General features: G+C 41.4%; 1 protein-coding gene across 1 annotated transcript in view; it reads right to left on the reverse strand.

Annotated features, from left to right (window-relative positions):
- FBXO11 (F-box protein 11) overlaps positions 1–12,956 on the reverse strand; it is a 142,871-nt gene that overhangs the window by 16,734 nt on the left and 113,181 nt on the right. Inside the window, exons 8-16 of the mRNA XM_053243955.1 lie at positions 11,826–11,932; positions 11,619–11,730; positions 10,878–10,984; positions 10,651–10,788; positions 5,102–5,319; positions 4,649–4,734; positions 4,469–4,563; positions 2,706–2,828; positions 2,543–2,628 (exon numbers count right to left, since the gene is read on the reverse strand). Of these exons, the coding sequence (XP_053099930.1) occupies positions 2,543–2,628; positions 2,706–2,828; positions 4,469–4,563; positions 4,649–4,734; positions 5,102–5,319; positions 10,651–10,788; positions 10,878–10,984; positions 11,619–11,730; positions 11,826–11,932 (1,072 nt within the window). The remainder of the gene's footprint in view (positions 1–2,542; positions 2,629–2,705; positions 2,829–4,468; positions 4,564–4,648; positions 4,735–5,101; positions 5,320–10,650; positions 10,789–10,877; positions 10,985–11,618; positions 11,731–11,825; positions 11,933–12,956) is intronic.

Here is a 12,956-nt window from a genome sequence, read left to right on the forward strand (position 1 = left end):
GCTTTGCAGTGGTTCTGCTCCTACCTCTCGGGCAGATTCCAGATGGTATCCCTTGGAGATGGTTGTTCTTCAAAATCTCAACTTTTATATGCATCCCCCAAGGCTCCATACTGTCTCCAATGCTCTTTAATATCTACATGATATTAAATCATCCAGAGATTTGGTGCAGGGTATTATCAATATGCTGATGATATCCAAATTTATTTCTCCATGTCAGAGCCATCAGGAAAGGGCAAAACCTCCCTAAACACCTGCCTGAAATCAGTGATGGGCTGCTTGAAGGATAACCAACAGACTGAATACAGTTAAGATGAAGGTGCTTATTGTGCAGGGTCAGGAGACAATTTTTATCTGCTGGTTCTGGACGGGGTTATACGCCCTCAGAAGAAACAGGTATGCAGTCTTGGGAGTGCTTCTGGATCCAAACCTCTCCCTGGTGTGTCAGGTTGAGGCAGTGGCCAGAGATGCTTTCTATCTGGCTTTGGCTGATATGCGAATAGGTCCATCTCTTGAGATAAACGACCTCAGAATAGTAGTACATAGTACATAAGCTGACAACCTCCAGACTTGACTACTGCAATGTTTAAAAGAACAGGACCTGCTGGGAGAGAACCAGCATGGCTTCTGCAAAGGTAGATCTTGCCTCACAAACCTTTTGGAGTTATTTGAGAGTGACAACAGGTGTGTGGATCAAGGTGATCCAGATGACATAGTATATCTGGACTTCCGAAAGGTTTCTGACAAAGTTCCTCATCAAAGACTCCTGAGAAAACTTAGCAGTCATGGGATAAGGGGACAAGTACATGTGTGGATTGCTAACTGGTTGAAAGACAGGAAACAGAGGATGGGTATAAATGGAGAGTTTTCACAATGGAGGGAAGTAAGAAGTGGGGTCCCCCAGGGATCCGTACTGAGACCAGTGATTTTTAATTTATTCATAAATGATCTAGAAGTAGGGGTAAGGAGCAAGGTGTCCAAATTCGCAGATGATACCAACTCTTTCGGGCAATGAAATCCAAAACAGATTGTGAGGGGCTCCAAAAGGATCTCTCCAAACTGGGGGAGTGGGCGACAAAATGGCAAATGCGGTTCAATGTTGGCAAGTGCAAAGTGATGCACATTGGGACAAAAAAACACAACTTCAAGTATACGCTGATGGGATCTGAGCTATTGGTGTCTGAACAGAAGAGGGATCTTGGGGTTGTGGTGGATTGCTCGTTGAAAGTGTCAACTCAATGTGCGGCAGCTGTGAAAAAGGCTAATTCCATGCTAGAGATTATTAGGAAGGGGATTGAAAATAAAACGGCTAATATTATAATGCCCTTATACAAAACTATGGTGCAGCTACACCTGGAGTACTGCATACAATTCTGGTCACCACATTTAAAAAAGGACATTGTAGAACTGGAAAAGGTGCAGAAGAAGGCAACCGATATGATCAGGGGCCTAGAGCAACTTTCTTATGAGGCAAGGATACAACACCTGGGGCTATTTAGTTTAGAAAAAAGATGACTGTGGGGAAATATGATAGAGGTCTATAAAATAATGCATGGTGTGGAGAAAGTGGATAGAGAGAAATTCTTCTCCCTCTCCCATAACACTAGAACCAGGGGTCATCCCATGAAATTGATTGGCGGGAAATTTAGGACCAACAAACGGAGGTACTTTTTCACACAACGCAACATCAACGTGTGGAATTCTATGCCACAAGATGTGGTGAAAGGCAATAACCTGGATAGTTTTAAGAGGGCTTTGAATAACTTCATGGAGGAGAGGTCTATCATCGGCTGCTAATCGGAGGGCTACAGGCCACCTCCAGCCTCAAAGGCAGGATGCCTCTGAGTACCAGTTGCAGGGGAGTAACAGCAGGAGAGAGGGCATGCCCTCAACTCCTGCTTGTGGCTTCCAGCGGCATCTGGTGGGCCACTGTGTGAAACAGGATGCTGGACTAGATGGGCCCTGGGCCTGATCCAGCAGGACTGTTCTTATGTTCTTTACTACACAGGCAACCAATATGTTTCTGGGCAAAATACAAGATGTTGGTTATAATCTATAAAGCCCTAAACAGCTTAGGCCTGGGCTATTTAAGAGAATGCCTTCTTCATTATGAGCTCATTGAGATCATCTGGAGATGTCTATCTGTGGTTGCCACCAGCTTGTCTGCTGGCCACACATGGACAGGCCTTCTCCGTTGCTGCCCTAAGATTTTGGAACACACTCTCTGATGAAATAAGAGCCCCCACATCTCTGACAGCTTTTAAAAAGTCTTTAAAGACACATTTATTCACCCAAGCTTTTAACTAAAAATGTGTTTAAATTGTTTTAATTTGTTTCATATTGTTATGAATCACCCAGAGACCTAAGTCTGGGCAGTGTCCAAATATAATAAACAAACATTGTCTTCCAATTATACAGGAAAGGAAGGAGACAGACCCAAAGGGCAGCCATAGAACAAGAAGGTGGATAAAGAGAACTATTTGCTGACTGGGACAATATATAAATTCAAATTCTTTCAGTAAATAAAATGAAGATATATTTTTACCTGATTTGAACCCCTGAGTACATGTGGTTGTAGATATCATTGTCTTCCAACACTCCATGTCCATTGTCATAGAAATAAACACCAACCTGAAGCATTAAAAAGACACTCAGTAAAGAGTTCAAGAACAGTGTTACTGTCACATGCACAACAGTCAGCAACATACCTGTTTACCACTATGTATTCTGTTTCTTCTCAGCACTGGAGTACTTCCTGTTGTTACCCAGACTCCGGCCAAAGTATTACTGTAAACTTCATTTTCTTCAATCACACCTTGGCCTTTTTCATGCTGAAAACAAAAACAGGTAACATTCTGCTTCAACATTTTAGCTCCTCAAACCACCATTTACTTCATTTGTTGCACTATATTTGATATTTATGTTGTCAGTGAACACATACCAGGAAGCATTTCTAAATTCAATAAATTGTGCCGATACTCATATCTGAAAAACATCGGCTATAATTCTCAATTAAAAAACCCCAGTATTTTATGCAGATATATGACAGGTTTCATATATAGCAAAGAGGAAAGTGTAATGCCAACAAACTAATTTATGCCAGCTGGGGATCTGGCCCCATTTTCAGTCTGTGACCTAATCTGAACCTAGGTTTTTCATTTTGGCAGGGCAGCTGGGTACAATATAAATGAAAAATGTTCTATTAACAGAGGCCTCTAAGTTCAAGTGTCAAAAGATGCCAAATTGCCAACACTTGCAGGTGAAAAATGAAAACCTTCCAGATTAATGACATTTTTACTAACTATCCCTTCCACCTGCTTACAGCATAAAGCAAAGCATTACATTTGCCAGGTTTTTGCACCCGCTGAACATCAGAAAGGCTGATCTCATTACACTTAAGGGTGTTCTGCAAGATATAGGAAACTATTCAATATATATCCTACATCTAATTCCAGATGTAGCTGCAACTGAAGGACTATTCATGTGTCATTAAACTGGATACATTGTCCTCAGGTATGGCACATCGGAGTGTGCCCCCTAGCCAGACAGCCCAGCACCAATGTGAGATGTTCAGCTTCTAAATCCCTGGATTCAACACTTGCTCAACACTCTTAGCTGAGCAACAACTCCTACAAAATGGGCCCCGAAGATGCATTCTCTGGAATGTGTGCATTTGCACATACATAGGTAACGTGGTACTGAGGAAATGTAGATATGGAGCTAACACCATGCTTGCCCAGAAATCCAAAATGGCCACCAATTTCAATTCAGCTGCCTGCACAACTAACATTCAGGTGGTGTTTTTTTTCAGCCACACAGCCAGCTGCAGTAAGGATATGTTGACTGAGTTCTTCATAAAGGTTTTTAATACAATTTCCTTTCAAATGAGTCCCACAACATCCACATTTGTCAATCTGTTCTGAAGTTATGGTTCCATGAACTTGAAGTCAAACTTGTGTTTGTGTAATGCACAACACACATTTTCTACTTATGTTTATGGTTATGGTTGTGAGGTCAGAAAAGGTGATAAGAGCAAAAGAAACATCCTTGACAAATGTAAGCACAAGGAAGGTGACACCAGGATATGTCTTCATCTTACTGATGCCTTGGAAGACAGTCTCAAAGAAGGTGGCATCTGCACAGTTGACACAGACATATTAGTACTGGCAGTGTCCTTCTTCCAGGAATGGAAAAGGAAAAGTCTGCTATCAGTTTGTATTTATTTTGGTTTCAAAAAGCACCTCAGATTTATACCAATCAATGCAGAATTCTCATTTCAGAAAGTGCGTCTTTCACTGGACTTTCTGCTCAGCAGGGGGTGCAGCAATGAAGCACACTGGTGCCAGGGTGTGTAGCTAGTTGGTATGCACTCATTGCTCCCACACCCGAGTACAACATACCTAGTTTAACAGCATTTGATGAGGGCTCCAAGATGTCCACATTCACATCAAAATCATACTAAAATACTCACCACATAAATACCGCCATGTTGGCCATCGTGAATCTTGTTGTGCCGAACAATAGGACAGCTGTTAGTCCTAATTTGTATCCCTGCTAATGCATTCCCTGTTGGAAGAGGGATGTTTAAGGAAATGTGGCACAAAGATATAAGGAATATCAAGTGTGACAGAGCAAAAGTTCAGTTGTTTACCATAGATGTCATTTCCTTCAATAAGGCCTCTTCCATCACCAAAGATGTAGACTCCACCTTGATTTCCATTAAAAATTGCATTGCCCCTGAGGTACAAAAACCACAGAAAATCAAGTTGCTACACGTGAAATTATCTAAACATACAAGATTATGTAAACAGAATGTTCGGAAGCCATAGAATGAGTTTGGGTTTTTAAAAAGAAACACTCAATGTAACAAAGCCCGACTACTACACCTCTGCTTTGCTCATCATCCAAAGAGTTTGGAGCGGCAGCCTACATATGGTTCTCAGGTGTCCTCCCATACAGTTGACAGGGCCAGATCCACATGTCAGTTTAAACACTAGATAATTCTCAATCAACAAATGCTATTTTGCTATGTTTAATACATGTTAAGATACTACCAATTTCGTTTAGTAAAACCTTCCCTCTAAGCCAAAATAGAGAGGGGTACCTTATAGTTGGGTCACTATTTGAAGTAATCCATACACCTGCAAAATTGTTTGCATAGATCTTATTTTCTATAAATTGTCCTCTTCCTTTTTCATGAACATAGATTCCTCCGGTTTGACCATGGTGGATTTCACAACGTACAACAGTAGGATTGGCATAAGCTTTCACTTCAAAGCCTGCTATCCTATTTCTATGTATGTTGCAGCTTTCAAAATAACCCTACAAGTAAAGAAGAAGAGGATTTTATTAAAGGGGGAAAACTGAAAAACTAGCTTTGAACTATTTTCTTCCCCCACCTACTTTATATTATAATAAAGATATCAGTACCCAAACACACACATACATGGTTAGCACGTCCCAACTAATACTTCTGCAAAGGGGAAAGGTTCTGCTCTCAGAAGGGTGGGGGGTGATTTTTATCTAATCCCCTGCTCTCTGCTGCTCCCTGTATCCTCAAAAAAATCTGCTAAGCAGAACTAGTCAGGATGCTGCCCAGTATTTAAAGAGCACCAAAGGTCCACAAGTATTACATGGTACTCTATCATCACAGCAACTGCTAAGGCCTTCAAAAACTGAACCAGCTCAGAGGGCAGTAGTTAGGCACAATTTTCCTTCAGTCACAGAGTTCTGCCCAGAGCAATCAACATGAAAGCAGTGATCTCACATTACAAGCCAGTGTTGTCAAGTCACTCGGTGACTCCCCTTGTCTTGGGATGAAGACCTCTTATGGGATGGAGGAGGAAGTCTCACTGATGCTGCCACCAATTTTATTTTCCCCTAGTCTTGCGTTTGGGAAGCTGATCTTGTTTCAAAAGATCTTTTTGAGCTACCAGCCCTGTTAACCATGAAGCTTTAAATTTAGTATCAAAAATTGCATTCAAATAGAAACAAAAGTATTCTGGAACAGATCATGTTTCAAATTGAATGCTAACACCCAGACTACTAGGAACCTGGACTGTCATCCCCACCCCCCCAACTGGTTCTTCTGAGAGTATTGGATTGATATCAGAATATGCTTAACAAAGCTGAAGCTCTCTCAACCTGCATCAAGATTTTACTTTGTAGAGGAGCAGTAAATTTGCATAACCCCTAGATTACCACTTCAGAACAAAAGATTTTATGTGGACCTTGATGTGCAATGAGGTTGTAACACGCGACCTCAGATAATTTGTGCACTGGTACCTTTTTTCTGAAGCAAAGTGAACATTCAGTATAGGACTACTGCACTGCAAGAAGAAACATCAGCTACTGTCTAAGGTTTTACAACTGCATTAGCTTAGTAAATGAACAGTTTCTGTGGCTTTCATTCAGTGTAATAGATATGATTTATGGCAGATGCGTGGCATCTCATATCAAGCACCTGGCAACAGTTTCAGCGTCCAGTGCTTGAAATGCAAGCGCCGACATGGCAATGCATTTTTAACTGACAAACTGCTTGATCCTGGCAACCATGAAACAGTCCCAACAAGCACTACTATTGCAAACACTGGAAGAATGCCATTCTGTAACGAGAGGGTTTGACAACTGTTGAAGCATGAAGAAGCCACCAGAGAGCACCAAGCTGAAAATAAAATATCGAGTATCTTCCTGGCACTGGGACTCTGTGCAAGGGAACTGCGTCTCTGTGCACGCGATCCTTAGAAACAAAGTAAATGCAGGGAAGGAATATGGTGTTCCGAGTTTTTAAAACATGCCATTAAAAGGTCTGCATGTAACACCTAGACCCAAGAATGTGCAAGAAACCTTCCCAGAAAAATTGAATTCTATGTTTGTAATTATTGTAGTTCTATGGAGACAGGTTGACCTCAACTCAGTTAAGGATATCTGATTATCTAGGCCCATTTCAAAGTGGCTTACAGGCGGGCTATGGGGTGGAGGCTGCTTTGGCCGGCTTGATGGATGATCTCCAATGGGGAATTGACAGAGGGAGTGTAACTCCATTGCTCCTTTGGGATCTCTCGGCTGCTTTCAAAACTATCAACCATAGTATCCTTCTGGACCGTCTGCGGGGGTTGGGGGTGGAAGGCACTACTTTGCAGCGGTTCCGCTCCTACCTCTCAGGCAGATTCCAGATGGTGTCCCTTAGAAACTGTTGCTCTTCAAAACCTGAACTTTTATATGGTGTCTCTCAGGGGCTCCATATAGTCTCCAATTTTTTTAAAAACATCTACATGAAACTGCTGAGAGAGATCATTAGATTTGGTACAGGGTATTATCAGTATGCTGATGACACCCAAATCTATTTCTCCATGTCATCATCATCAGAAGGCATAACCTCCATAAATGCCTGCCTGACATAGTGATGGGCTGGATGAGGGATAACAAACAGACTGAATCCAGATAAGACAGAGGTACTTATTGTGTGCGGTTGGAACTCGGGAGACTATTTTGATCTGCCGGTTATGAATGGGGTCACACTTCCCCAGAAAGAACAGGTACACAGTCTAGGGGTACTTCTAGATTTGAACCTCTCCCTGGTGTTCCAGGTTGAGAAGGTGGCCAGAGGTGCTTTCTATCAAATTCATCTGATACGCCAGCTGTTTCCATTTTAGATAAATGACCTCAGTACTGTGGTACATATGTTGATAACCTCCAGACCTGACTACTGCCATGCGCTCTACGTGGGGTTGCCTTTGTATGTAGTTTGGAAACTACAGTTGGTACAGAATGAGGCAGCCAGGTTGGTCTCTGAGTAATCTCAGAGAGACCATATTATTCCTATACTGAAAGAGTTACACTGGCTACCATTAAGTTTCTGGGCAAAATACAAGGTTCTGGTTATAACTTATAAAGTCCTAAACAGCTTAAGCCCAGGGTATTTCAAACAAAGTCTCCTTTGCCATGAGCCCCATCGCCCAGTGAAATCAACTGGAGAGTTCGTTTGCAGTTGCCACTGGCTCATCTGGTGACCACTCAGAAACTGGCCTTCTCCGTTGCTGCTCTGAGGCTTTTGGAATGTGCTCCCTGTTGCCTCCCCATCTCTGATAACTTTTAAGAAGGCAGTTAAGACACATTTGTTCACTCAGGCTTTTAATTAGACTTACAGTTTTTAATGTTATGTTAAATTTTAAATTATTTTAAATTTTGTTTCAATTTGTACTGTTTTATTGTAAACCACCCAGAGACAAACACTGTGGATGGTATATAAATATGTTAAATAAATACATACATATGTGGGAAAGTATTCAACATAAATCCTATGCCTAACCCCAAATCTACTTATATAAGCTAGAGAGAAAAACTTTGTCCACATCAAGACCAGGTTGACACTGCTGGATCCCAAGGTTTGCTCGATCTGCTCTCTTCCTTCTGCTTAAATATAAAGTAGCAGGGAGTTTGTAAACACACTTGGCGGGTGGACTTGTGAAAACATGTAGCAATACTGATAGCACATAGAAGGTAGAGGAAGAGTTGCTTAGAACTGTATGCTTTTAAAAGTAGTTATTCAGCTATCTGAATAGTAATATTTCTTTAAGACAACCAATCATGTCTGCTTGCAGTGACAGAGACTTGAGAAAGGGGAAAATATGGATACACAAAATAGAAGTTTCCCCCTTTGTTTCAAATTCTCCATAACATCTGCATACCCCAAACTGACTGTTTCAGTTTGGTCAGCAGAAACGCAAATGTTTCTGTGATGGCAATAGAAGTTCAAAGGGTGCCAAGACTCAAAGTTATCTGCAACTGTTTTTAGCAGATGACCACATCCTCCAAGGTATCAGCTAATGAGCCTTCTGGCAGTAGCACAAGGCTAAAATATCTCCCTAGGTACTTCTGTTTGCAAAATAGTTTTTAAAAATATGAACCATGCATGAAGTCCAGCAAGCAAAGCAGAAAACAACCCTTCCTAGAAAGTATGAGAAGTTCCCATTCTTGACAATATGGTTCATTTTTGACCATCTCTGCCACCTGTGATATTTGAAAGCACTTTTCCTGGAGATGTATCTCCACAATTCCTGCTTCTGGTTTCAGATAAATGCATTGTTTAGTTAAAAACTAAATATTAAAAGAGAAGGAGAGATTTCCAATTTAATTTGTAGGGAAATTTGATAGATAAAGTATGCTGTGAAAACATTAGCTAGTGGCATCTGTGGAAAGGCAGACCAATACATGTCAGTAAGGGACTCTAGGCTAAGAGTGGGAACTGCTCACAATCCCCAATATACATCCCTTCTCATTACAGATTTGGCACACTGTTGTCACATTCACTGTGGAATCAGGTCCCTCTATCATTCATTGGCCATGCAACGGAAATACTGGACACATATGCAAGGGTACTACTTTTTCCATATGGCTGAAATGACACCATGAATAATCAGAGAACTGGAGCTTAAACCTAAGACTATTTCTATCACTTAGGGATGTGAAGAAAAACTTACACAAGATAAAAGTATGAAGAAAGTGCCTGCTTGAAGTCCTTGGAGACCTGAGATTTGCAAGTCAGAATTTCAGTAGTCTAAAGGTGAGGTACCATCATGCACCATCACCCCACTCCCATGTAGGAACCCAGTACCTACTGAGGCCACCAGCAGCTGCAAAGAAACCAGCTGCAGTCTTGATTTAAAATACTTGGGAGCATAAATTGGAAGGGCACGCTGAGAGCATTTGGGAGGTCGGAGAGGGCAAAGAGAGGAAAGTGGGGTAGATTCTGTCAGCTTCCCTGACCTCTCCTAACAAGTAACAGCCATCTCGGCCTGCCTGCACATTCTTGATCTGGCGGAGGTTTGTGCTTGCAGCCTGGACCTCTGAAGACAAGCCTCCCTGCAGTTTGATTGTTCTCCTATTCCACCTGTGCCTTCTTCTCGAGTGCTTGACTGATGCCTGTCCCTGAGGACCAGGGATTTCTTGTGAGAGGGGAGATTTCTGGAGCACTTGGGAGCATAAATTGGAAGAAGGCACGCCAGAGGCATAGCTGATGGTGTAGCCGGCGGACCACCTTTGGTGCCGGGGCCTTCGGTGTGGGACTGGAGTCTGCGAGGGAGGAAGTTATATTAAAGTGGGGTCTGGGTTAAAATTTATTAGTCCTCCTTTCACTGGGTTATGCCAGGCCTCTTGGTATAATGTGTTTGGGTTCTCTTAGGCAGGGTGATGCAGGGGGTGTATCCGGCAGCTCAGGGGACAGCTATTACTGTTGTTGTGGGGTACAGAAGAATTGGTGTTGGCAGAGCACCTGGCCGTTATAGGGGAAGGGAAACCAGTAATTTACTATTTCCATTTCCTGTCAGCTCTCTGGTCTTGGGAAGCAGTTCCAACTACCCAAAGAACCTGGCCTTTCTCCTCTGCAATGCCAGGTTGGTTCAGAATAAGACCAAAATCATTCTTGGAAGGTTCCTAAACTGGGCTTCTGCATGTGCATGAAGCCCCATTTGTATGAGGTACAGTGACCACTCAGAAGAACAGCTTTAATTTTTTATTTTTTTTTAAATCCTTTCCCACAGACACACACCACCCACTTACAATCAATAATCTCTTCTCAAAAGAAGAAGAAGAAGAAGAAGAAGAAGAAGAAGAAGAAGAAGAAGAAGAAGAAGAAGAAGAAGAGTACATTACCATGCCGTGGTCAAACGTAAAAACACCAACATCACGCCCATGATGAATGTGATTCCGTCTGATAATAGGGTTTCCATGGTTTTTAACCCAGATCCCAGCCAATGCATTATTAGAGATCTCATTGTCCTCATATATTCCCTAAAAGATCAGTAAAAGTCATGGATTAAAATAGGTCTGGAGACATTGGCAGGGGGAGGAAGAAAATGAAAAACGTGACAGGATGTTACCTGTGCATGATCTGTAATGTAGAGTCCTACATTTTCACAATCACTGATATTACAATGTTTGATAGTGGGACAAGCACCCTGGCCACTAACGCACACCGCAGAGCCAACTGAAACAGAAGCGTCCAAGTATGAAAAGAGTGGATTAGAATAGATTGGCTTCCATAAAACAATGCTTACAACTAGTATTGGCTAGACTGTGCCACTTATCTTACCTGCGTTTTTCAAAATACACAACATAGCCAGGTAATTCAATACCTGTGTCATAAACCAAGGCAACTAGAACAGGGGCCCTCAACCTTGGGTCCGCAGATGTTGCTGTACTACAACCCCCATCACACCAAGCCACAGCATCTGGGGACCCCCACGGGTGATGACCCCTGAACTAAAAAGGTAAAACTGGAGTACTTTATCCAAGAACATTTTGAGGGGAAACTGCATGGAAGGTAAGCCACAGAGCAACAGTCTATAGCCACAAATGGCTTGTTAAGGCTTACTTGGAACTGGCAAGGAGGTGGTAGCACAAACCATCACTCCTCAAGTAACCCAAGAATTTCTATTAAGTGGCATTTTCACATGAGAGATTTCAGCTTTTTATCACGTTGGAGAAGCGGGCAAGTAAGCCAATTTTCTAACAGGACACATGTTGTGCATTGTCTCAGCCAAACTTCATGTATCCAAAAATAATGTCAAGCTATTGCAAGTCTGCTACTTTTAGACAGTTTCAGGAGAGAGTTTACTAACCTGTACAAGTACTTCGAATAATACAATGGTCTATTATTGGGCTGCAGTTGACCGTAATCTCTAAGCAATGGTGGGCATTGTGATGCTGTGCGGATTTGTCATCAGGGTTAAACTGAAAATACATACACCATTAAAAACTCTTCATGAGCCATTCATTTCTTTCACCTTATGTTGAAATTACTAAATGTTTGTCCTCAAGTTTCTCACCCTGATTGTCATATAACCAACATAAGCATCCTCGGACCCCTCCATGAAGACAAAGGTTGAATCTCTTGTGTTTTCTATAATGACTTTATCTGCTACTTTCCCAGGAGCTGTAAACAAAAAACAGTTTTAATGTAAAACTTAATTACTTCTCAGAAGCTAAAAGCATGCAGTAACAAAACAAAAGCAGTCTATTATCAGTTTGTTCCAACAATAAGCTTTACACCTCCATGATGACTCAAAGGTATGCTCAGGCATTAAGTTATTAAGAGTGTCAACGGACTTCAGGCTTGTGGGATCTACTCTGTTTTCTTCACTAGAACCCTGAGACACATCAATAAGAACCAGGTGCAAAAGAGAGAGAGAGAATTTGTGTGTCTGTGCACGCACAGTCAAGTGCAAAATGATGGTTCAGGGGACAGAGTCAATTACCTGCTGCTTCCTATGAGTCATAAACTGGAATAATGTGCATATAGTAATGTGCATACAGTATATCTACCCCCGAGTTACTTCAGATCAGTGATTCCAACACAAAAGTCTAAAACTGGCTAGGCAACCAATACTCATATTTAATTTTTTATTTATTTCATTTGTATGCTGTCCAATCCAAAATGGTTCAGGGCAGTTCACAATCATAGGGGAAGAGCTATGAGAGTAAGGAATAAGCAAATATCACAACAGCAGTCATGATATTTATGTATTTTTTGGTAAATATATCTATAATAAATTTTTATATCTAGAATATAAATTTTTATATAACTTACTAGAAGCCCAAAACCTTTTGCTGATCTAGTGCAGATTACCCAGAGATTTATCTTACATTTAACCCCTACAGTAAAATATTCAATTACAGATCCTGTAGCTTACTTTTACAAGAAATCAGATATTGTCCCTATGGTAATGGTGTTAAGTTTTATCTAAATCCATGTGCCCAGATCCCAGGTTCAGGATCCCAAATCTGAGCAGAAAGTAATACTGTATTCTTTCTTTCAATTAAACCCAACAGAACACACAATGGATTGCAAAGCATCGCCTATGATTCATAAAGAATTGTCAATATATTTGCTAAAAATTCTGCTACAGAATATGTTGCTGAATAAGTGGTATTGCAGCACTGGGAGGTGCTGAATAAGT

This window comes from Hemicordylus capensis, chromosome 1 (assembly GCF_027244095.1).
Source record: "Hemicordylus capensis ecotype Gifberg chromosome 1, rHemCap1.1.pri, whole genome shotgun sequence".
Taxonomy (NCBI): Eukaryota; Metazoa; Chordata; class Lepidosauria; order Squamata; family Cordylidae; genus Hemicordylus; species Hemicordylus capensis.